At 39.4% G+C, this 26767-nt stretch overlaps 1 protein-coding gene across 6 annotated transcripts in view; it reads left to right on the top strand.

The window, feature by feature from the left end:
- PHACTR1 (phosphatase and actin regulator 1) overlaps positions 1-26767 on the top strand; it is a 325876-nt gene that overhangs the window by 4870 nt on the left and 294239 nt on the right. For 3 of the 6 annotated variants that reach the window (XM_059472178.1, XM_059472170.1, XM_059472127.1), the window contains exons 1-2: positions 21663-21825; positions 23038-23149. In XM_059472178.1, coding sequence (XP_059328161.1) covers positions 23089-23149 — 61 coding nt within the window. In that variant the 5' untranslated portion in view covers positions 21663-21825; positions 23038-23088. Of the gene's footprint in view, positions 1-20908; positions 20970-21662; positions 21826-21871; positions 22085-23037; positions 23150-26767 lie in introns of those variants that run through there. The other 3 variants (XM_059472144.1, XM_059472135.1, XM_059472153.1) reach the window with 3 other exon arrangements.

The raw sequence follows: 26767 nt of genomic DNA, 5'->3' as shown, positions 1-26767 counted from the left end.
GACATCCTGAAACAATATCAGTGACAGAGAGGAAAACAAGTAGGGAAATTGACTTTAGGTGTTTTGCCTTGACAGTTTTTGGGGGTTTTTTTTCTCCGAGGTGTCAAGGGGACAGGGTGATATAAGTTCCCTTCAACAGCTGACCCTCTGTGATAACCCACTTGACTTTACAGCATAATATTTTATGGATCTAGAGCATACTCACTGCAGTTGTTTTAATCTCAGCATTCAAACTGACCAAAGATATTCCAGCACCTTGCCTGGAGCCCAGAAATAGACTCTACACAGCTGAGAATTCAGGTTTTATCACAAACTGACCTGAGGATGTTTATCAGTGGGTAGCTTGTGTTTATTAAGTATTTCAGGCTTTGTCTGTGCCTTCTAATTAAATCAAGCAAACATAATCATACAATCAACATCACAAAAATGAGGTCAACGTACGCTATTCATAAATTATCACAAAGCATCTGTCACATGCTTAATCTGCTTTTTAAAGTGGGGGGCTGCCTTTGCTTAAGCTTGTGTCTTAAGCTACTGCTTTAGCCCCTGTTGTTTGACAGTGTGTGATAGGAAGGCAAGATTACTTATGCTTGTATGTACAATATGCAGTGTAGGAGCAGCTGACTCACTATCAAGCAGGATCTCTAAACAAGTTGTTTTAGTGTTGGAACGGAAAACTAGGATCCACAGTAGCAGCCCTTCACATTTTTAAGGATAGAGCAGAGGTGGGGATTAAGGAATTGCTCACTCTTTGGTCTGCAATTGTCATGTAGCATTTTAGGACACAGAATTCTCTTGTTGCTGGACTCACTACATGTCCCTTCTCCTCAAAGTAAACAGTACAATTTCCCTCTTTACTTTGTCTTCTGCAGCCATGGTAAAGATGAAGTGCTGGGGAAAACTGTGTTTTATGTTGCATGCACTGTTAAGGAGGAAGACCTAAAAACCATTTGTCTGTCAACCTTTTGCCTTTGTTACCTGTATGAGCTACCAAAACCTTGGAGGTAAACACTTGTAGAATATAGAATACCAGTTCTTTCTCCTCCAAAGTCAAGTGATGAGATAGAATAGAAAATAAAGCCTTCATTCCAGGCTCAAGCTCATGTGCTAAAGTGTGGCTCTTGGAACAGTTGCAGGAAGAGGATAATAACTGAGGTGAGCATTGTTGCAACCAACACTTTTGGCATTGCCGCTTGCTCTAAGCAGTCCAGCTCAGGCTGTTCAGAGAGTGGAGAGTAATGCATTTCCTCAGCTATCCTGGTTGGGCCTTCATCACAAACATCTGAACCAGCGCCCTTAACAAGTAGCCAAGAAAGCATCAGTTAGATCACACCCATTTGTCTTTTGCATACCACCACGAGTATAAGTGGAGAGCCAATTTTAATTAAGGGTGTTGTTTTAGGATTCCTCTTTGGTGTCCCAAGCACTGTCTAACCTTAATGGGCCTGTCCTTTCTGGTGAATGGCACTATCACTTTAGCTTCATATCACCTTCATTGTCCAAGCCTGATTCCCCTGAGGACATACATCAACTGCTCTACAATGAAATGGGACCAAGCAAAATGTTACCAGAATTTGGAATTGCTATGTTCACAGTAATGCTTCTTGTACTCAAATAATATTCTGCTTTAACAGTGGAAAAAGCAGGCAGCAAGTTTCCTTAAAGGCTGTGACAATAGACCTGTCAGTCACCTCAACATTTTTATTCTGATAAAATGAGTTTGTTCAAATCTTCTAGGGACTTCTTTCACTGCAGTTGCATATATTTCCATAGTGATTCTCAAATAAGTGCATGCCAATAGCCACTTCTGTGAACAGATGTTGACGGAAGTATCAACAGAAGTATCAGAGGTACGTGAACAACGATGTCTTTTTGCATGCACAGGGAGAAATGCATAATCTAGTAGTATGCTGGAAATTTGTTAGTTCTGCCTTCCAACATGTCTGTCAAGTCCCTGCATGCTAATCAGCCTTTGCATAAGTATTGATGCTTTGCAGTAATATCAAGCAAGAATTTAGAATAAGAAAGGGAGAAACAGAGATGTGCTAGAGTAATACTGTTAATAGAGACAATGCATGCATATTTTATGGCAACTTTTTAAAGAAAAGAAACATTCAATTTCAAGTGCTGTATTTGTCAAACAGTGCAGTGGTTGATGTGTTCTTAGCTGTTACCATAACAATAATGTAGCAAATATTTAAATAATTACCTAAAACTTCAGTTGCTATAGGCTGTTTTAATAATAAGTGTCAATGAATCCACTGGCTATCTAAATCTCCCTTGCATGTTGGTGTTATCAAGATGAAGCTTATGAAACAGGGACACTTAGTAGAGAGCTGTCACAGGCCAGGATAATAGAATGGAAAAGAGAACAAGCTTTACATAAAGTCTCAGCATACTTCATGCAATAAAAATACTTGTTAGCTAAAAACTAGCGATAACCTACTTTGCTGATGATAAAAGCAAAGAAGGCATATGTTTCCAGATATTAATATATTTTTCAGGCCAAAATGAAATTATGCAGCATGCAGTCCAAGCTCAGAATCAGGGGAGGGAAATGCATTTAATTCTCTCTGTTTCTGTTCCTCCTGTTATTCTGAAACAAGTAAAGAGTGGTATTCCAGCAATTGCTCAGGTTCTATAAAAATCTAAGGTGCACTTAGACTATGATTTTTTTTTCAGATTTCTAATGTGACTATAGGAAATCTATTCACTTTAATTTTTATTTCTCATTGCTTTTTTTTTTTTAAGGTTGACCATATCTCGCATTCTCTGAACTTCTTTGTTTCATCAGAGTATGCGATACTGGAAATTTTGTTTCTTCTTGTTTAATACTTTCTTTTGTTTTTATTTGTGAACAAAAAATCAATTTTTCCATTCCTAGAGACAGTTTAGTAGCACTTTCTTCTTTTTTCAATATGGCAAATCATTTGAAGCGGATCCTTGCTCCTCTGGAACTCTTTTATTTCTGACAGGAAGCAGAAGACTTGATGAGAGCATGCTAAAAAGGAAGTAGAAGGGCAAAAAGAAGAAGCAGGGCAAACTAGATATTCAGTTGTCAGGTCCAGAAGTCCTGTCCTGATAGCTAATTTAACTACTCCAAACATATATTGACAGTTGCCAGCAGAGGAAACCTTTTGGTAGTGGCTGTAAGGCATACTTTTTTAATCCTAAAATGGGTTTTCACATGACACTCTGAATACTTGTCTGAATTCTTGTCCTAGTTTGCTAGTCTTGGTATTTTGGGGGTGAGAAGAAAGGAGGCATACACAATCACACAAAATTCAAAGGTATAAAATCACAGTTCCCCCCCCCCCCCCCCCCCTTTCCTAAAAATTATAGGATCCATTTACAAATGTGCTTGCTGTAGATGAACAACACATTTTCCTAGAAGTCATAGCTAAAGAAGAAAAGTAGAGTGAATTGTTACTTTGCTAGAGTGGGTCTGCCCCTACTTGACTATGGGTCTGGCTAATAATTATATATTTGTGAGAGCCTATACCTGAAATGCCCTGTGGTTTCTCTTGCAGTTCTCTACATGAAGATCTCTTGAATTTCCTACTTAGCAGACAGAGAGTGTTAAAGGTTTTCTCTCTGGTTCTTTATTATGGGCATTTTTTATGATACAGATACACATTGACGTCACCAAATCTTACTAGAAGCCACGCTTCACATAAAGTTTATCAACTTAATTGTTTCACGCCATACCTTCCTATTTCAGAAAATTTCTCCAGGGTCATTTCTATTACTCTTTGTGCAAGAATTTCTCACAGGCTGGAATTTTTATCTTAGTGACTTTGTCCTCTTTCAGAGATGCAAGATTCCCTTGACACTGCTGTAGAAATATCACTACTAACATTACATTCCAGTTCTTTCTAACTACTTGGGGTTTCAAGCCTCTTCCTGTATCTGAAAACAAGAAGATTGATACTGGCCATAGAGATTTTGAAAAATTTTCCTTCAACATGATTGTTCATATTGGTGGCCACCATTCATTGTAATACCTGAGCAAACTTTGAATACCTTGATTTTCTTTAATTCTCACTGTGGATTGCCCACTCAGTAAGAGGCTGACAGGCTTTGACAGCATCTATGAGCTTGTAGTATTTGGCACAGTTGCAAAAAAAAAAAAAAAAGGAAATCTTTGAGCTCTTGTAATTTTATAGGTGCTAACTCATTAATTGCTGAGAATATTGTACTGTGAGCTGGCTTGTTTGTGAGATGCTTTGCAATAACTATGGCATAGGCTTAAAGCAGAATCCCAGAAATTAACTTTGGGACTTTAACAGCTCTGTTGCTGCCATTAGATTACTTAACCATAGTGATTCTGTTCTATAATGCAATGCTTGTTCTACTTGGTTTTATAGGACTGACTTTCATACTCAACACCAAGTGCAGTGATATAGATGTGCTAGATTGTTTAGTAAAATCATCGCAAAACATTCAGACTGATTATGTAAGCTTTTAGGCCTTGAAGTTTATAGAGTTGCAACAACTTCCTCTGCCAGGGCTCTTGTAAATATTCTGTGTTTTAGTATATTCCAAGTGCAGCAGTCTGCATCCTTACAGGCATTCAGTTAGATTTACTTTCTGAGTTTAATTTACATGTTCTGAGTATCAATTCAATTTGTTTAGTCACTTTTCTTTATAGAAAGAAATTCTCTATATTTTCTTTATAGCAAGAAATTCTCTATATTTTCTTTATAGCAGAGATTTGATAAATAGAGTTGTATCTCGAGGACTATTTATCTGGCCCAACCACATATTAGATGAAGTAACTTGTATCAAGAGATGGCAAAGTAAGGCCCTGAGTCTCCATAATATAAGAAATAGCTAGAAGGAAAACACAACAAACTACAGAGGAAAAGCTGCATGAAGGAGACCTTGAGCTTTTGGCCATAAACATAGTCTGACAGTATCAAGGATTTAGGGGAATCACAAGGGCAGTAACTTACCTGCAGGTTTCTCATCCCTGTTGTTTCTGGTTACCTTCTTTAGTAATTTTGTTCTGATAAGCAGAGGACTAAACAGTCAAGAACAGAGCTCAAGTCATCTTAAGACTTGTTGAAGATGCTAAAATAAGAAAGGGTTACCTCGGGGTAAAGTGAGTCTGAGCTGGCTGATGTCAGGGAGTGACATTTAGTAGATTCTACTAAAAATATGTGTGTATTCAGTATTTTTAACTGATTAAAAAGCAGGGCTTCAGAAGTCTGATCTCTGGAACTATTTATTTGATGAACATATTTTTCTTTTAATAAAAATAAAGTCACTTTTTGGCAGGGTTCTCTATAACCAATTGACAAGTCTATTTAGGTCTGCTTCCCAAAGTTTTATTTTTGTATCTTATTTGTCACCAGCTAATGAGCAGTGCAAAGTATTAGTTGCTGAAGCATGTGGTTTGAGCAGCACTGGACTCACTGGGCACTGATTATTGAAACAGAAGTTAGTTGGTAAAGCTCCAAGAATCAGCTGAAACTTGGTTTTGAATGTTGTTAGAACCACTTCCACATGTTTGCCTATGAATCAAAGGAGACATCATTACTGTCTCTTCAACTATGTTTTAAAAAAATACCCTTGGGCCTTTGCCAGGTGTTGTGCTTAGTGACACTGAGAAAATAACAAGCTGATTAAAACTCTAGTCTTTTATGCTCTATTTATTGGGGGTTTTTAACCTAGCATTTAAAAGCTCCATGTATGATTTTAGGACTCCATGCACACAGGAAAGAAGCAATCCTGACACAGAGTTGACAATTGAATGTAAGAGGCAAAATGTAAAAATGAGAAAGAAGAAAGCATTGACAGCATCACGTAGAGAGGGTTTTTTTGGTTTGTTAAGATTAGTGCTAAGGTAGACATGTTTGTTTGTTTAAGAAAGCAAAAGGAAATTTTGTAACGATATATGAAAAACAGAACAATGAGGTAACTGAAGGGGCAGATCGGTGAAAGTGGAAAACTTTATCTGACAGTCTTGCAGTGCAGTAGTGGAAGAAGTGGTGTGCTTGAAGGAAATAAACTAGTCAAACATCCATTTTTCTAAGTACTGTTCTAAGCTCACCATTTTTCTGCAGAACAGTGGACCTGTTAGGTATGACTGAAGTGAGTGCTGCAATGGATTAGAGGTCTGCTGAAGTTTGTAAAGGTCTCATCAAATTGCCACTCCACCCTATGCATCTTCCTGCTCAAGCCTGGGACTATTAAAGACTCCTTTGTAACTAAAAGAAGCAGCATTTTGCCTATTACAATGCAAGTGGTGCTTTAGCCTAGGTAAATACTTCCTGTTTCTTAACGTGATATTTAAGACTGCAATTCCCATTTCACATTTTATAATTTAGGTATTAATCTTTGACTCATCCCTGACATTCTCCTTCACACCTACAAGTACTTTGGTGTACAGTATGTTTTGGAATTTAACAAAATTAGATATACTGCACTTTGCCAGAGAATGACTAGAGATGTAGTACTTTTTTCCAAACATAGCCAAGTTTAAAAAACCACTTCTGCATTCTTAGCAAGACCATGTGTGTCAGGGCAGCTATTGCACCCTAACACATTTGAGAGGAATAAACTGTGCAGATAGGTTAAAAATGTTTCTCCTATCATTAAATTTTATTTTAATACCTTTCTTGTGTGTGCATCTCTGTGTATGTATGTATCTTCTCCCTGAAGAAGTTTTATGCTATAAGTATTTCAGATAGGGACTCTTCCACTATATGTATTTCATGGATGAACTCTCTGTATTTCAGGATCTCTCCCAGTATTTCCTAGGCTTATTCAGTGACCTGTAAGACATAGATCAGACAAAGAAATGTCTCATTTCTGTTTTTATTTTCCAAATTGATTTTGTGTTTTCTAGTGGAAATCCAAGAAATTTAAATGCTGTGCAGCACATCAACATCTGGTTTGGGAGCCAGATGCTGACATTGGCTTCCTCCTAATGTGCCATTGCACTTATGTCATAGCTGCTAACCCCTGCTGTAAAGCAGAGGTGGATGTGTGGCAGAGATCAAGACCTCAAACACATTGTCCTACCTGTAATTTGGGTTTCATTCTGTGTGCTGGAGCTAGAACAGCTATGTCCTGAAATAGTTCTCTGTGCATTTATGCTGCTTGTCTTTAGCTTGATGGTTTTTTTTTTGCTTGCTTTTTCCCTTATCATCACAAGCTAATGTCCTGAATCTCATGTTGTTGGGTCTTTGTGCATGAAGGAACAACAGAATCTGAAAAACTGCAAAAAAGATGAAATGTAAAAAAATTAATCTCAGAAGAACACTGACAATCAAGAAAGTCTTGACAAGGGGGTGAAAGTTGGTGTGGCTATACCTTACTAAAATGTATGGAGCACTTAGATATTGTGCCAGTGAGTTGAAACAATGGCAAGGCACAGAAAGACTGCCCTACTGCCCCACTAATGGTAATGGTCTGTCCTTTCATCATTCTCTCTCTTATTCCCCTGTTTGCTTCCATGGAGTGAGGAAGATCCTCTTCTATCAGCTTTTGCTACTGATTTCAATGAGAAAATATTAGATGGTAAATTCTTTCAGGCGGGGATTGTTTCTTCATTGCCTGACACAGTGGGACTTTTGAGTCATGACTGCAGACATTAGGGAATCAGGCAAATTATGAGGAAGAATAATAATGGAATAGCGCAAATTGTAAATGATTTATTTCCTGAAGATTGTTCAAAGCAGATGTACACAATGCTTAGTTGAATCTCTCGGCAAAATCCAGATCTGCAATGAATAGAGGGATGAAATGCAGCTGGGATGGAGCTGTCCCTTCTAACCACAGCAGAAGGAATACATTCAATTAATCACATCTTGGATATATGATCTTCTCAGTCCCAGGTCATGACTGGGCTCCTTCTCCCAGCCAGCTCTAGGTTTACACAGGGCAGAGTTTCACAGCATAGCAAACTGCTGGGGAGGAAGGGAGCCTGTAAAACAGCAGTGGATACAGAACTCTTTGCCAGAGCTGTTTCAGTTGTTTGCTTTGCCAAGCTGCTGCTGCCAGGGAGTTTCAGTTCCTTCCAGAAGCAGCAGCTGCTGCCCCTCTAACTGCCCCAGAAACAGTGGAGACACAAGTTCAGCTTCTGTGGCAGAAGAAAACCCAGTGCCCCAAAAGTGGCTTTTGGCTGCCACTTTTGGGAGCAGCAGCATTTGCTGTTGCCTTGGAAGGGGGAAACTCAAGCCACTCTCTATTTCACTAGCCAAGTTTTAGCTTTTAACAGGCTCGTAGTATTTATTAGTCACTTCAATCTGAACAGATATTTCTCTGGTTACTCTTGATTAAATGTTTTTCTAAGGGGGAACGGTGGCTCTTTCCACTGTGATTGCCCGTCCTCTTTCAATCCTATCTTATCTCTTTGGAGTCTACTGCTGGATCTTGGACTGACCATTTCTTCCAGCATTCACCAACTTCATCTGGTGAATGTGATTTAAAGGGACAAATTTAAGTGGGGTTGGTTTTTTTTCACAGAGAAAAGATGACAAGAAGTCTGTGACTAGATGATGGGAATTTATTTATTACAGAAACACACATGAGCTGTAAGAGTAAAAAAATCATGGATATGAAAATAGAAGGATACCTTTCTGGAATAATAATTGCAAGAGTCCTGTCATGCACCTAGGGAGGAACAGCACCATGCATGAACACAGGTTAAGGATTGATCTACTGGAAAGCAGCTCTGCAGAGAAGGACTTGGTGGACAACAACAAGCTGTCCATGAGCCAGCAGTCTGTCCTTGTGCCCAAGATGACCATTGGTACCCTGGGGTATATTAGGAAAAGCATTGCCAGCAGGTCAACGGAGGTGATCCTCCCACCTTACTCAGCCCTAGTGAGGACACATCTGGAGTACTTTGTCCAGTTCTGGGCTCCTCAAGACAAGAAAGATATGGAACTCCTGGAGTGAATCCAGTGGAGAGCTGTAAAGCTGTTTAGGGGACTGGAGCACCTCTTCTATGAAGAAACACTGGGAAAGCTGGGCCCTTTTTATCTGGGAGAAGAGATGATTCCAGATGGAAACATGGGAAGTTTCACTTCAATATGAGAAAACAACTTCTTTACTTTGAAGGTGATAGAGCACTGGAACAGACTTCCCAGAGTGGCTGTTGAATCTCAGTCTCTGGAGATATTCATAACCTGCCTGGACATGATTCTGTGCAACCTGCTCCAGCCAGGAGTTTGGACCAGATTATTGTGACACAAGTAGTCTTTTCTTTTTATACCAATAATGACAATATATGGCTTTATCACAATCCTCCAGAGGATTGGGAAATCCAGTGGATTATTACTTAGTGAAAAATCTTTACAGAAGACGGACAGGACTTGAATAGCAGGTGCTTGAGGGGCCAGACAAATAGTCATTTTAAGCTTCTAAATGTATTTCTACATTATAAAGAGGGTGATCAACCATGTTCTTCAAGTGTACTCACATTTCAGAGTCTCATGGTGGTTTTCTAGTCACCTACAGAGGACTAGAATTCTCCCTTTGGTGAAGTAACTGAATACATTATTTCTATGTGACATTCTAGTTAAACCATCTTCCTCAATTATTCATGATATGCATCAGAGGAAAAAAGGGGAGAAAATTACAACTTGCATCAGAACAATTGGGAGCTATTAAGAAAAGAAATTCTTATCATAAAGGTATTGTAACACTAGGAAGACCTACCAAAGAGGTTGTGCTGTCCTTCAAGGGAAGATTTAAACTGTAGGTTAGAGAAACACCAGTGAAGAATGAGCTTGGTAAAGTTATTTCTGCTGTGGTGCACAGGGATTAGAGAATTTCTTGGGTCTCCTTCTGCTTTGCATTTCTATGAACCGGGGCTTTTGTTGTTGTTTGCTGTGTGCTTATTGATCTATCCCAGTACACTCTTTCCCATTTAAACTGCAATTCTGCATTAAGTACTGCCTTCAAAAACCTTTTCCTTTTTCAGTAATCTTTTTCCTGAAGAGCACGCTACGTCTCTCTTTTATTAAACACACGCTATCTGTATGTTCCAGTCTTCACTTCCTCAGGATTTTAGAGTTGTTTCCATCAAGTTGTGTTTTTCCATAGGCTCCAGGCATTGAGAGAAAAACCACAGCCTAGAAGGAAAAGTTTGCATAACTAAAAAAATGTTAATGTCTCCCAATATGCAGTATTCACATGGGGCTTGCAGAAGATGGGCATAAAACCCGGAGGGATTTCAGTAGTGCCAGCATTTGCCTAGAGGAGCCCATCCATACACATTAGAGATGTTATATGCTATAGATACTGTTCAAATAGTCCCTTTCATTAGGGATGCTATAATTCAGTTATACTCCATATCTTATTTTCATGCTAAACCATATACAGAGCATTTTTACAAGGGCATGTAGTTCTAGGACAAAGGAGAAAAAGGAGAACTACAAATCAAAAGAGTGTGGGTTTAGACATGATAGTAGGAAGAAATGCTATGCTTTTAGGGAGGTGAAGCACTGGAACAGGTTGCCCAGAGAAGCTGTGTATGCTCCATGCCTGGAAGTATTTGAGGACAGATTGGATGGGACTTTGAACACCCTGGTCTATAGGAAGGTGTAATTCCCATGGCAGGGGAGTTGGAACTAGAGGATTTTAAGGTCCCTTCCAGCCCAAACCATGCTAGGATGGAGTCTCCCTTATTTGTACACCAGACAATGTGTTCTTGTTTGTTATGAGACCCACTGAAGCCTCCCTGTGAGCTGCAGATGTTGAACCACCACAAAGAAGATTCTCACTAAAGACTTTGGTCCTGTGATCTCTTAGTAGAAGAAGTGAGGAATGGAAGACAGGATTACTCTGAAGTAACCTCTGGAGTAGTTGTTGTTTGTTGGCCATTGACTGTGTACAGAGCTGAGAGAGAATGGCTTCCCAGCTGAAGTATCTCTTCAGGTATGAGAAACTGGAGCAGAAGGAGTGGTGGTGGCTCAATTCAAACTGCACTTATGTCCCTGGTCAAGTCCCGATAAGAAATTATTTATTGTTGGATGATTTTGTGGAAAGTTTTTCATAGAACTCTGTGACAAAGTGGGTTCCTTACATAGTTTATGGGCAGAAGCCCTTCTTATCCTAATACTAGAACAATGTGAATACCAAATACTTTCCACAGTTGGTGAATTTCAGTTTAGGACCTGTTTCAAAACAGAGATTGGTTTTATCTGTGCATATTACAACTTGGACTGAACTTCTTATATTCCTGTACCTACACAGGTGAAAAATATAAGCCAAATAAGAATTACATGGAAAAATCTACATCACAGGGTTACAGACAGGGTTTTATAGCATGCTGCAATATTCACTCCATATACCAATTGTCTCCTCCTTTCTTTAAATTCTATCCTATTCCTTTTTGGCACATTGCTCTTTCTACCTACCCACCACTTGTAGTTCCAGATAGAAAACTAAAGTTAAAAGGAATTGACCATGCCTTTGCAAGGTCCAATCCCTGAATCACTGTCTAAGCAGCTCCTTTACTGGAAAAGTTTCTGGTTAGACCTTCATCTAATTAAACCATATTAGAAGGCTACAGGTATTTGTCAATGGTCTATGCCTGCCAAAGGACTAGGACAAGGATGTGAAAGAGAGATGATTTAGAGGAAGCAGCTGGCACTGTCTGGCTTTAGTCACCATTGTAATGCTGCTGTGCCCACTTACTTCCTCTGCTGAAGTTGTTTCCTTTGCACATGCTTTTTGAGGGAGCTTGGGTTGTTTAGCCTGGAGAAATGGAGGCTTGAGGACACTTTATTGCTTTCTAAACTGCCTGAAAGGAAGTTATTGCAAGTTGACTGTCAGTCTCTTCTCCCAGGCATATAGCATCAGGAGAAGATGAAATGGCCTTAAGCTCCACCAGGGGAGGTTCAGGTTGGGCATGAGGAACAATTTCTTCACTAAAGTGGTGGCAAAGCATTGGAAGAAACTGCCCAGGGAGGTGGTAGGGTCACCATTCCTGGAGATGATGTTCAAGAAACATCTGGACATGGAACTTAGTGCTATGGTTTACTTCAAGTGGTGGTGTTCAATCAGAGGTTGGACTCAATGACCCTGGAGGTCTTTGCCAACTGTGATGATTCTATAATTCTAAAAGAAATACTGTAAAAAGCATTATCCTAAGTAAATTGCTCTCACTTTCTTCTTCATGCTGGGCATCTTTAAGAGCCATAAAATTCTGCATAATGTTTAATGTTTTCTCTAAATCTACTATTTTCTATGAAGATACTCAGCCTAGCCTGCAGGTGATACCTGTCTTTGCCAGCTGGTGAGTGTTGCAAGACCTCTTGCTTGCAGAGAACTATGAGAAAGGATATAAGAACTCAGGCCACAGCAGAGCTACCTTATCTCTTGAGTTTATTGAAGTGGATCCCTTACACACTTGAAATCAGTACTCGAGATACCTGGGAGACATTCTGATAACTTAAGTGTTTTTGTTAGTTTTTGTAACAATGACAGAGACAGTGTATTAGCATACAATAGCTCTCTTCTTGCCTGACTTATTTATCTAAGTATTTATAAATTTATATGTGGATCTATGTTTACATATTTCAAAAATAGCTTTATATATTTCTTTAAAGCTGGCCTACTTGAAATTGAATGTTTTTTTGTGCATGTCTGACTATTTCAAAGGAGGTAACAGAATTAAGTTATTACCTAGTATCCTTGCATTTAATACTGATTTTACTGTATGGTGTTCAGCTCTGAAACAGGTATAGATAAAAGCTGTAAGGAATAGAGAACAAGTCAGATGATCTGGACAACCCAATAACTGTAAGCATGTTCTCTGTTACAGAACAGAGATTTGTTCATAACACAGAGCTGTAAGCAATGGATACATTACTCCCTTCTGAAAAGGAGATTAAAGAAATCCATATTACTCCTATGTTTGAATTATTTTTATTTCAATATTTTAATCCCCAAGTTCAAGCTGACTTTAAGTAATTTCTAAAGCTGTAAGGGGCTAGGCAGAGGGAGGATTTACAGAGACTGCTTCCTAACTTTAAAAGCTATTTCTATGACAGGGATTGGAGCCTGCAAAAATATTAAATACTGTCACTTTTTCTGGTTTGATAATCAGTGCTTGATTTTTCCTCTCCCTCCTCCTTCCCAAACACATTGTAAGTTTTAATACTGGGCATTCCAAGACTACAGATACTACTGTTCAGACAAGATATTTTTGGCCTTTGCTAATTTCCACAATTGCTTTTTCAAAATCAATATTTTTTTAATTGGTCACTTGAGCTTTTTTCAGTGACGTTGAACCTCTGATGCATGTCACTTCAAAAGCATTTTCTAAACATTGTAGGCGTCATGGAGCAATTTTAGCATAAAAAGAAGGGTATAACTAGAGATGGCGGGGGAGCAAATTACATTTTGTATATATAGTATTAAATGCTTCCATTAGTTGCCATAGGGATGGGCAGAAGTTGGTCTGAAATGACAGCTTTTCTGATGCTTGATGTGTTTAAAAGGAAAACACTGGGGGGAGGGGGTTTTATTGTTATTGTTACCCTGGGATACTTTTATAGGGGAAGGGAAAAATATTAAAGTCGTATTTCTCAAAAAAGATGCTTGGTGTCTACATTAACAGACCAGGCATCACCTTCACCTCTGCAGGGGCACTGACCTCTCCAAAACACACATCTTTCTAGCTTCAGGGCTGTAATTCCACAGCTGCTCAGAGCTTCTCATTTCCTTTTGCAACACAGCAGCTATAACCACAACTCCTCCTCCTGAGCAGTGTCTGTAAATCTGCTGCAGTCATAACCCATCCCACAATTACTGCTGCGCACACTCCCATTAACACAGGGCCAGAGTGAGACCTGCTCGTCAGACCAAGCTTTTTGATTTCCTCACTCTAACATCCACTTGGCTCTACTACTGGAAATCAACTGCAAGCAAGCCTTGGGTTTATAGTTATGATTTGAACTTCCACATGATTGTGTCAAAAAGCTCAGAGGTGCGAGTCGCATATCTCAGCATGTGTTTTAAGCCCGTAGCCATTTAATGTTAAAGCTTTGTTCATGCCAAGCATGACCAGAAGCAAGATGCCAGCTGTGCAGTTAGCTGGCATTCAGGTCCCTGGAAATTTTGTGTGGATGGTGTGTGTGCCATACAAGGGACACTTGCTGGCTTCACTAACTGAAAAATGAAAATGCTTTATAAATTACTACTACACAATATGCAGATGAGAGTCAACCAAGAGGCTAAATAATACAACTTTGTGTTTCAGAAGGTAGTCTACAAGAGAAGAATCTGCTTTATAAGGATTGCAGCTGAGGAAGTGTCTTACTGTCTATAATCTCAATTCACTTTCCATTGATTTTTAGTAAGTTTTTTAAGAAGCACCATGAAATTATTTTTTAACCTGACTTGTACACTGTGTAAAAGTACCTTTTTTCTTAATTCTCCCAAGGGGAATGTTTTATTGCTATTACTCATCACCCTGTGGAGCACTGAGCAGACACTGAATGCTATTTTGAGGAGACCACTCATAGATGGTGAAATGTCATTTGTCAAGGCTGTTGTTTGTAGTCTGCCTGACACACTGCTGTGTCAGTTCATGGGGATACACCTCACTGATGTGGCTCTACTGTCTCTAATAATTAGTAAAACTTGGGCAACAGAAAAAATGCTCAATTTTTCTTTGCAACAGGGTTGACTGAAAACAAGTGCAACAAACATGAAACACTGGACTGTCCTTGCCTGTAGTGTTTTTGAAACAATCTCCAGTCTCGTGTTCCGTTAAAAGATTAAAAGATCTCTTTTGTCAAGCTGAAGAAGCTGGAGAAGAGGATCTGCATTAGCTGTTCCACAATACAATGCAAATTTGGTATTAGTCCTACAAATTCCTGCTGAAGGTGCAAAGAAGGATTGCTCAAAGGCAAGAAGAAATTCTTTAAAATGAACAGCACGAAGTTTTAAGTACTCTCCTGAGCCTGTCATGTATGGTTAAGGAGGAGGAGGATGTGGGCAGAAAGGCATGTCTGAAGAGACAGGAGAATTCATGTAGCCCCCATCATGCTAATGGAATATGTAGCAGCAATACATATTCCTCTTTTGAGCCATACTTTTGATATCAGACAGAACTAACTTGACAGCACTACAGTTTCACTACAATTAAGAAAGAATTAGGTTCCTCTGGCTTGTTTTCAGACTTGTCATTTTTGACCTGCATTATGCAGGATCAAGTTCTTCAAAAAAGCGCAGAGAACACTGCAATATGTAGTTGGACATACTTACATATAAAAAATACTCAACTTGTGCACATTAAAAAAATTGCATCCAAACTAAGTTGCAGGTACAGGTAAGCTTTGGAATAACTTTAATAGTGAGGTGCAGTAAAATTTGTCCAGACTTCTCAAGATATCTGGACAATTTTTTCAGTTATATTCACCTGTTTCATTACAATTCCTGTAAATATTCCCACTGTGAAAGATACAGCTCTGCAGTAGCTCCAGAGCAACATAAGGTAGGAAATATAAGGCAGGAGGATGTTTTCCCTGAAGCTGTCATTGTTGATCTGTCTTACCAGGGAGGTTAATCTTAAAAACCAGAGACCAAACCATAAGAGGAAATGGTGTGATTTTTTTGGAGGATAACATAGTATAAAAACAGGAAAGGAGGTTGGGAGCATCCCACATAAGAAGGACACAGACTTGTTGGGGCAAATCCAGAGGACAGCCACAAAGATGCTGAGAGGGCTGGAGCACCTATCCTATGAAGACAGGCTGAGAGAGTTGGGATTGTGCAGCCTGGACGAGAGAAGGGTCCGTGGAGAATTCTGAACATTCAAGTACCTAAAGGGTGTGTGTAGGAGACATGGAAAGGGACTTTTTACAAGGGCATGTAGTGATAGGATGGGGGAACTGGCTTTTAACTTAAAGAGGGGAGGCTTAGATTAGATACTAGGATAAAAATCTTTACTGTGAGGGTGATGAGGCACTGGATGTGGATGACCTATCTCCGGGAATGTTCAAATCCAGGTTGGATGAAACTCTGAGCAAACTGATTTATCTAAAGGTGCCCTGCCAATGGTAGGGGGCTTGGATCTAAATGATCTTTAAAGTCCCTTCCAACCAAACCATTTTATGATTTTACAGTAAATTATTCAGAGACTGGAATTGATATGTATTATTTATCTATGTATGCACAGTGCCCTATGAATATTAAATCAAATTATGTTATTTGAGAACTACACCTTGTAGATTTGTTAATACTTCATAGTTATGTCTTTTCTTTACATAAAGGCAGTCAGCAAAAAGTTACTTGATTTTGTTCTAGCCAGAATGCAAGTCTCAAATTTTTATTGAATGTAATCATGTGTATTTATGTCCAGCAGCTCAGTTGTTTATCCCACTTAAACCACTGACCAACTAAAACCAGGCTTATGAACGATCTGCTTTCGGTGCTATTTCTCAAATGCCACCAGGAGACACTAAGCATGCAGTTGTTTCCAGTTTCCCAGTGATAGTTTTCCCTTTCTTCCAAAGAAGGTCAAGATTGAGCTAGTACCTGTATTAGTACAAAATAAAGGCATTTCCTTTTAAATTTTTGGCCAGCCACACTATCTTGTGCAGGGGGATAGCTCAAGCTTTTGTGACTGCTGAGTCCCAGCAGGATGGATGATTTTGTTGTCTTTGTTTCCAGCAGCTGATTTAGATCCTTTTGAAGTTCCTTTGCCAGAACTCCTTGGAAAGTGAGCCAGAAGTCAAAAGCCTCCACCTTCTTAACTGCTGAATGCTGGTGGGGCAGTGAAGGCAGACTTATCCAAATCATCTATTTTACTACTTTCCTCCACTTTTCTTGACACAAATAGCTCTGTGTTTCACTACTTCCACTAAGTTGCCTGTGGAGAGAACTAGAGAAAGTTCCTTTTCTTCCATTCCTGTGTAGTTTGTTATAGGAAAAAAAATCGAGTCATGTAATTGAGGAAAATTATGAAGGTCTATTAAAGCAGAAGAATTTCTGCCTGTATAAGGACTAGAGGAATAGGCTTTAACGTACATGCTCTCCCAAATTCTCACTTCTCTGTTTATCATATAATTATGACTTCAACTTCTCCTCCCTCAAATGAAGGCGTATCAAACTGCCATACATCATCTTAGAATAGGCTTTTACTATGCAGGATAGCTAACCTTTGTTCTCAATGACAGCACTTTAAAGATTTTTCTCAGCTTGCCACTTCTTGAACTTCTTGTTCATGACATGTGATGGTGGAGCTGCCTCCTTTCAAGCTCATCTCTTCTGCACTAGAATCCATGCAGTTCTTGCTTTAGACCTAAATAACAAGAATGTGACCTTGATGCTATGAAAGCACTGCCCAAACCTTCCACTGATCTCAAGAGCCAGAGTTACCTTTACATTCACTTTAATGTTTCTGGATATTGATAACTTTTATGGCAGAAGCATTAAAAGTAAATACTAGCACTGGAAGCACCTTCTTCTGGACATCTCTCATTAAATTCCTGGTTTCAGCCTAAGGATCCCAAAATGGACTTGTACAAAATTTCTGCAAAGTTCTGAAAGCATCAAAGTTAGTCTCGATCTCCGTAAAGAATCTGCAAACCTCATTTGAATATTTTTGTCTTTTGCTGTTTGTTATGTGCATCATAATATCTGTCTTGCATTACAAATAAGAAATAGAGAACACATTTGTGTCCTAATTTTGGTAGCAATCCTCTCTTTTTAACATATCTAAGCACAAGACTAATCATTATAATTAAAAAAAGCCCATTCTTCACAGCTTAGGGGCATAAACTTTTATATTCTTCCTTTATTCTGAATGTATCCCTCAGGAAACAACTCTCTGTAATAATCACCTTGCCTACACTTCTTCAGTCACACATTACATTCTCTCTCCCACTTTCTTTCAGGTTAATATTAGTGTTTGTCAGCAGCAGACTCTTTTTTCAAGGCTCTGAGTCATTACAGTAACAGTTATATTCTCAGTAGAGTTCAGGGTAGGAAAAAACCTCAGCCCAATGCCTACAAGTATCTGACTGTTAGAGAACCAGAAGGCTACTCACTCCTTTCTCACTCCTTTTAAATGCCAAGTGTTCAATTACGTTCCTCTTAAGATTTGGGAGGGTTTTTTGTTGGCTTTCTTTTTTTAATTTGGGGAAAAGTCAAATGTGATGTAGTAGGTTACTAAAGCTCATGATGAGGAATTTTGGCTTCAGATTTTTCCTAAGTGTGATAGGTTTTTTCCAAGTATTTCTTTAGCAGAGTTTGATTGGTTGGTATTATGGTCTAGCTCACAAGGCATTCAGTCTCTGTCTAGTCCTATATAGATACCTGTGTATGTTACAAAATCACTTCACCCGTTATCCTAAACAGGGATCTATACTGATAATTCAGTCAATAGCAGAAGTTTTGCAAGTTTGGCTTCAGGCCTTGATAAAGCACAGGAAAAACAGAGAGCTAGAAAGTACAGTTTCTGGTTCTGGCTACTGCTGCCCTTCCCTGTCCTGTCCTCTGAGATGCTCTGCTGTTCTTTGGAAACCAAGTCAGAGTACACATCTCAGTGGCCTATGCTTTAGCACAAGAGTTGTGCAGAACTTTCCCCCTGAGCCTCAGGGGTTTGTGAAGCCTGATCTGGGGATCGTGTTTAAAACGGATCTAGACATGTAAGCTTTTCAAGTGAACTGGATTTCTGAGAGCTGAGCTCTTCCTGGACTGTGGGTCAAATCTGAGCCCACACCACCATCCTAGAGATTTTCCAATCAGGCAGGCAAGGATTTCCCTCATGATGATGAATGTTACAGAAGCACATAAATACATAGGCACTGTTACCTTTCTTGTTGCTAAGTGCTCCCTAGTCAGAAAGAGCTCTTAGCAGTTGTCAGAAATGCTGCACTATAATTTAAAATAAACTGTAAATCCCTGAGATGGATGAAGGTATCAAGATGGATGATCTTGCAATGGTAAGTAGAGAGGCTGCTGGTGATTTCAATGACTTTGCTTGCCAGTCATGATTGAAGATGACCATGCATATTGGAAAGGACACAGCAAAGAGGATCAGGAGGATACATCAAAGGCTAAAGGATAGGTGCTATTAAACATTCTCCAGCCTGCAAGCTTGTAGTTTTTTTCAATTTCCTTCTGACTGAGAGATTGTGTCCCGAGGAAAAACCAAAAGTATTCCATATTGCTTGCAAACAGGCATAATCCTTGGAGTGAGTGATGTTCCTGTCTTCCATTTTCCTTCTAAATCTCTGTGCTGCCAGCCTTTCTTATTTTTCCTGGTTTTATGTTAAAGAAAGCCAGCCTGCCTAAACAGGCAACTGGCCCCTGTAATGGATCCAACTATTATCAGAGGCCAGCTTGGAGGAACAGCTATACAACTCCATAGCTATACAGCCACTGTTCAATAGTCACCATGGCAAATACAAACCCTCCAAAATGCAAAGATGGAGGTGCTAGCAACTCTCCAAAATGCAAATAAAGCAGCTTGCAGTGTTCTTGTGGATTGCTTTTGCTTTAATTTGTCCTTAGGAATGAAAATGTTTGCCACATCTCTGAAAACAGAAACACAGTTTGGTAAACCTCATCTACCACTAAGGTGGCACAGGGAGACACCTACTCAATCCAACTATATTTAGTGGAGTGCCAGTGTAAAAACAGCCATACCAGACTCTACTTGGAGTTCATGTCGCTTCTCCTTATCTTTGATGCTGTCTGGATGCTCTGGAAAAGAATATAAGAAGCCTTAGGAATGGGAAGCCATATAGTAATCTCTTCATGGGGATTCTTACTTTCTAACTTGCTCCAAAAAAATCCCTGTACTCTGAGGGTTTATTCATCTTCTTGGGTTTCTTTTTAAAAACAAACAAAAAATCCTATGCTACTTGATATAGAGTTTTCTGATACTGAAAAGACCCAGTTTTGAGCACCAGTAATATTTGGTGGCAATGGATTTTAGAAGGTATTTATATCTGACCTTTTGAGCAAAATATCTGCAAAAATGAGAAGACTAGGTCTGTCTGCTTATTGACACTTCTCTTGACCAGCACTCCTGAGTTTAAATTTATCAAAGGATCATTTTATCACTACCTTCTTCAATTTCTTACTCTCTTCCAAAAAGGCTTTGGGGAACTTCTCAAAGACCTGCTGGAAAAAGCAGGGTCATAATCCTCTTGTGAAGGATGCCCATGCAGCTTAATAGCATGGCCCTTCTTAGCCCCTAGTGCCTGGCTTGATCAGGATTCCAAACTATGTGCAGCTTCAGTAATACTAAACTAGATCAGCTGTAAGCCACAAAGAGATAACTGCTATATTTCAGTTTATTAGCTATTCAAGCTCACTTTTAAACTTTTAAAAGGCAAATTATAATTGAAAAGATCTCGGTAGAAACATATTCTGCTTTCACAGTCTATGGATATGCATATTTAAGCTATCATGCCATGACACTGTGCTCTTTGATTTATATTTTTACTGATGCTTTGACTGAGTAGTTTGTTGCAATGTACTGCTAAATGAAGGAAAAATCAAAAACTGCATCAGACAACCACTCTGTATTTCATTCTAGAAAATAGCTGGCAATTATAATTACTCACCATGTTTCTGGCTCAGAATAAAAGTGGCATTGCACAAAAAAACCACACTGAACATTCATCGTGATTAGAAAATGCTCCATACCTTGGAGTGCAGTGGAGACATAAGAATAATTTTAAATGCAAATTAAATTGTGGGGGTAGCAAAGAGAACAGATAAAAGACAGTAAAACAAAGCCTTTCACTTTCCTCAAATTAGCAGGCTAATGTAGTATAAAAAAAAGCAGTTCTACTCAGATCTGTGCTAAGAGCTTTCATTTCATCATAATATAAAACAGCAGATCCGTCACCTTTCTCTATTCAGTACTCTTGATTTCGAGGTTGAAGTGAAAATTAGAAGCTGTTCTTTCTGGCTCACAGACTGGGTTGCATTTGCTTAGTCTTAATCCATGACAGTAGGATGGAAAGAGGTCAGTAACACCGGTAAGTACTTCTGCATCTGATTTTATTTATTTATTTTTAAAATCTTTCAGTGCTTTGGCTTTTTGTCAATGTGCATTTCCTAAAAAAAGCTACATTGTGTATTTTGTAAAAGGCTGTATCTTAAGCAGAAATGCAACGATTCCTTGAGAATGCTTATATCAGATGTTAGAGCTCCTTCAAGAATGAATGAATTCCTTACAGTAGGAATTCTGTAATAGGAAAGATTTCTCAATGTTCTATATATTTCGTAGCATTACTGGAACATTTTGTATGTTGCTTTTTCTGTCTGCCTTGTCCAACAAGCAGTACCAGATAAGAAATTAATCTCTTCTCAAGATGTTATTTGCATTATATTCATAGCAAAACAATCTCATTACCCTTATGGTAAATGATGGAGTAAGCAGGTATTTTAGTTAGTGAAAGAAAACTATTAGATAAAACATAACATTATATTTAAATTTAATAATTATGAAACATTAAAATTATCTCAGAATCTGAGATGCAACAAGGAAGATCGACGTGTAAAACAAATTCTTAAGGAAACTTGATACAGATTTTTTTTTCCTTAGGAAAGTTTTTATCAAATCAAAACCAGGGGCTTAATTTTTTAGTACGAAGGGTGAGGGGGAGTGGGGGAGATGAACGTAGTGTCACCTCCTGTTGCTAAGTAACAACATCTCCTGGCCATTTTTATCTGATAAAGGAAGTCCAGTTGACGTTATGCATTATTCATCAGAGTTCCAATCAAACAATCAAAATTGTTTGCTTACACTGGGGACATTTAGTAAGATCAAAGAAACCCTCCTTGAAACTACTGGAGCTTACACCACTGCCAGACAGCCCTTGATACTCTGCAGTAAGTATCATTTCTGGTTTGGGAGTGCTACAGTAAAGTGAATTGCTGTGGAACGTAAAAGTTTTCTCATCAGGACAGACTTCTGAATTTTAAAAGAACTGCATGTTGATTGATGAGAACTGAACCAAAGGGAAAAGGTAAAGGTTTGGAAGCCTAGTTTCCTGACTTTTCACAGCAAAATTGAAGGAATTACTTGAAGCAAGAATCAGACTCCCTGCCTCAAACCTTTTTGTTAGATTTGCACGGAAAAGGACTAGAGGTATTTTTGTCCGTCTGTCTTAAAATACATGTTGTTCAGAGTTGTTTGCATGCTTATGATTACATGCTATGGTGAACTGTGATGTGGGTGAGAGAACTGGGTTGTGTGTTTTCTGCAAATCCTGTTTTTTTATTGTGAGTTTTTAAAAGTATAATAAAATGCAGAAGGTAGTAATGAAGCTGGAGAAGGGTCACAGTATCTTTCCAGGAACTCTGCTGGGCTCAGGCAAACATAATTAGTGTATAGCTTGGAGAGTTGTAATCCAGGATCTCGGCAGATCTACGATTCGAAAGGATGCCAAAAATATAAACCTTAGCTACAAAACAGTGTTAGGAGAAGCCTACTATTTCTTAATGATTGCTCTTACCACATATTTTAAAACCGATGGTGGAATGTTCTGTTGCTACTTCTGGTCAGCAAGAGGAGAGAGGAGAGGCAAGGTTGGCTTCTGGTCCATTTAGGTGGAGTGAAATATCCAGAATATTGTGTCTTCCTTTCTAGTGCAGTGTTTTGGCATAAGTGGCAAGAATGCAATCTTTAATGTAGTCTGTTATAGTAGTGCCTACTTAGAGGCACTGGCTATGAATCTGGCTAAAGGAGGTCCTTGTCCTGAGCTTTTCTGATTTTCTTTTTAAGGGCAAATGTAACAGGCAGATGAATCCAAGTATGTGTCTTAAGAAATGGAGACTGTCTAGAATACAGGTGATTGCACTTGGAAGATACAAGGAATGTTGCTAATACTGCAGTAGCACTTTTCTTTTTTTTCTTTAGACAAGGTTTTGAACCAAACATTCTAAAATAGAAAAGGATGCTTATGAAGTTCTATGAATAGTGACTTGAAAATACTTTGACCCTAATATGCCAGATGAAGTACTTTAGTGACTGCCTACACAGTACTTTCCACAAAGAAACCCACCAGCTTTTTTCTCTGACATCTCTGTAATCTTTTCTAGGAATCTGACTGATCATTCATACCGGAGTATTGTACACAAAGCACCTTCAAAATGGACTACTTTTTGGATGTTGAGTCTGCTCACAGACTGTTTTACAGTCAAGGAGCCCAAGGTAAGAAACTCTGGCAGTAACTCAGAAAATTATTAGTTTAACAGTACAGTTAAAATGTATGTGGCCAGATAGGGGCCAGTGACCAACATACATAAGTGTTGAGAGGGCACAGGGCCTTTAAAATGCATGGGCTTTAAAAGGGACTACAAGAAGAGTAATAGTGGGGTTGATCTGCCCTCTCAGAGGATAAGTAGGAGCTGTGAGAGCTCTTGCATGTGCTGCAGGAGCAAAAAGAGCTGCCAAGACACAAGTTCTGGTGTTGCAGAACATAAATGGACATGACAGAGGAGACAGCAATGGCCTGCAGCTTGCTGAGTAAGCCTGTAGTGTCCTTTCTTCTTTCCTTCCTTCTCTTTCTTCTCAGCGATCATAAGGTGATGTTACTCAGGAAAAACTGGTTTGGGAAGGCCCTGAGGCAGTCCCCCACCCGGTTTGCACAGAGCAGCTCTCACTGGTCTTCATCGTCCCCTGTGAAATGCTGGCCCCCACAGAGCAGCAGCAGGGTGAGAGGGGAAGGGTAACCAAGATCCACTGCTTTAATGTAGTTGAGACTTGTTCACAACATAGATGATATTTTTGGTAAAGTCAGTTCACATTTTTCTCACCAGCTCTATATTTGGAGAAAACTTGCAATTTCAGAGAGAAGGGTTTTTTCCCCTTAAACTTTAAACATCATATTAAATTCCAGAAAATTGTAAGAGCCAAGTAGCTCTATCAGCCATTTTTGTTTCTATATACTGCCTGTTTTTTGAAAATGGGATCAATTTTTCTTCCACTATTAATTTCATTAGTTGCTAATCAAATGCAAAGTGTCAACAACAGAGTTTGGACTTCCCTCTGGAGGCTATTCTCCCAGAGCAAGATGTAATCCACTCACAGGATGCCACCATCCCAGGATAATGAGGAGCAGTACCACCTCTGACCTCTGGCTCAGCCAAGGTGCTGCTGCCTAACACACGCTGTGTTGCTTAGCTGCTGTCTCAGTTGTTGTGATGCAATTTAATCTGTACCAGTTGTAGAAAGCCTTTCTTGTCACAACACAGCTTCCTGCATTGAACAAGAGAAGCAATACTAAGGACCTCAAAATCAGGGAAAAACCACTGAGGGCAATGAGTGATTTTGATGGGGGTTTTTTTCTCCATCTCTAAAATACAACAAACACCTGGGTGTTGCTAAGAAGTAATTTTGAAATATGTTATTCAAACCTCTGAGCAGAGAGGTTGGACTAGATGACCTCCAGTTCCAACCATAACAATTTTGTGATATCTCTATGGGAACAAACCATTTCTATTCCATAGAAACTAAAATTCAGGAATATACATCTCACTGCTTTACAAACTATAGCAAATTATCAACAGCATCCCAATGCCCTGCACTGCAACATACAGAGGCAACTGTGGAAGAAAGAATATGTCATCATGCAATGAAAGTCTATTACACTCATGTGCACAGGGTGACTCGAAAGGGTTGTGCAGGTCAACTTCACTACAACTATATCCAAGCAAGCAAGATTGAAAAAACATTATTATCTTACCCATACTTGGAGAAATTATATTGTTAGCAGATATAGAAATGCTTGTACTGATCAGTTATTAAATCCAAAACAAGGAAAAAAAAATATTACGCAGAATTGTATTCCTTGATACAAATGTCATCAGCAGGGGGCTGACCTCTAGATCTGTCATGTAGACTTTTATCCCTTGGCCAAAACAAGTAGGAGCTGGCACTGAGACTTGGAGATTTCTTTTTTCCCTGCTTGGGAATGTTTTATGAAAGTTACCAATTACATTCTTCCCCTGTCCACCAGTGTCCCACACTCTACCTCCCTCCACAACTAGAAACATTGACAGAAAAGCCATGCTGCACTTAGGCTCTGTCCCCTTCCACTTTTTGCCTTTCTCATTGCTCTTTTTACTGCATTTCTCGCAGCTCCTGCCCTTTGCATCTCTTACCTCTACATGCTTGAGGTGAGGCCTCTTCCCCAAACTCTAGTAACCTCCCCTCTTTTCCTATTTCTGTGCTTGAGGTCAGCTGCTCTCCAACAAGCTGAGTGCCAGCAGGGAAATTGCTCAGAGCATGGAAGAGACAATGCTTCTGCTTTACATTCCCAAATGCTGCAACACAGCAGCCCCCTGGCAACAGGAGAGGTGCTTGAGGGGAAGAACAGATGAACAATTGCAGTGGCAATAGGATGTGAGATGAAATGTGGCCTGTGCAGAGAGAAGTTTCAGGAGGCTTTTGCTGAGCCTCTCTGAGGTGCCACAGACTGCTTCAGCAGGCTGAAGAATAAGCCTCTGGAAGAATTATGATCATCAAGCTTTTCTGCAGTAAATGCCTTTATGACTACCTTTAGCCCCAAACTTCTAAATAACCCCTTCCTCTCAGCTGCTTTACCCCCAGTACAGAACAAGCAACTCAAACCTATTGAGTGTGTATTCATGCTGCCTATACAGCTCTGCTAACTCCTGTTGCCCTTGTACCTTATGCCAAATTTTAAAGCTGTCTTCCAAAAAACAAGCCCTTTCATATGAGGTAATGGCATGATATCTCCAAACATGGGCAAAATCATCATATTTCTTTCCTTCTCCACCTTCTGAGAAACAGGCTAACTGCATTAAGCTTTAACTTTCTGAAACCGCCCCCAAAACACACTGAATGTGAGGCACTCATCCGCAATAAATAGCATAGCTCAAGTAGCTAGTATGGAACTGAATAAAAGGTCTGCAAGAAAGCATTGCCAACAGATCTGCCTAATGGGATTGCAAGTAACTATTTGATGTTGGTATAATAGCATGACGCTATTAGCAAATCACACTATCAAACAGTATGTGTATATGCATTAAAACTGCAATAAGAACTGAGTGAAAGAAGACTACAGTATTCTGCCATTTAATTAGAAACAACATCAGAAAACAGTATATGTGTTATTAGTAGTGTAGTTATATTGTTAGTTATTGCATTACAAAGTGCTCTGTTTACACAATGTAGAATGGGGGTTTATGACCCACTCAACTCTTTTATGAGATTTGAAGGTCTCTGCCCTTTAGTACTCCAGATGAAGAAAAAAGTATTTCCACTGTTTTGACATTAATGACATGACAATGTTACAAATGGCAGCTGTAAAGCACTCATTCTCATTTCTAGTCATTCCTTGTGGGTGGAAGAGAAGGGAAGGAACTCAAAGAGCTATGATGTCATTGACAACTGATGACATAAAATTCTACCTGGCCTGGGGTGTTATGTAGTTGGATGTGTGATGCTCTGACCTCAACAAATAGACTGAGACAGGGTTTTATCCTCCAGCAACTAACCCACCAGTTCTCTGCACCTTACTGCCTGCACTAACACCCACACCTTGTCCCTGCTCCTGCAGAAAGATGCAAACTGCCTTTGCTGTTTTAGGGTAGGAGGAGAGAGGTGTTACTTTATGAGCTGCCACCTCTCCCATCCTCTTCTCTGCAGGAGCAGCCATCACCTCACTTCCATGTGCTGAGCACAGAGCAGAGAAATGCTTGCCCGTTCAGGCTGTTCTGCTGTTCAAACAGCTGTTCCCTGTTTCCTTCAAGGAAAGTGAAGCAGGAGGGATGGAAAAGTCACAAAAGCTGGATCTGCCAGTAG

This window comes from Ammospiza nelsoni, chromosome 1, assembly GCF_027579445.1.
Source record: "Ammospiza nelsoni isolate bAmmNel1 chromosome 1, bAmmNel1.pri, whole genome shotgun sequence".
NCBI classification, from domain to species: Eukaryota; Metazoa; Chordata; class Aves; order Passeriformes; family Passerellidae; genus Ammospiza; species Ammospiza nelsoni.
The sequence above is the reverse complement of the archived record's forward strand: the minus strand, read 5'-3'. Positions and strand labels throughout refer to the sequence as shown.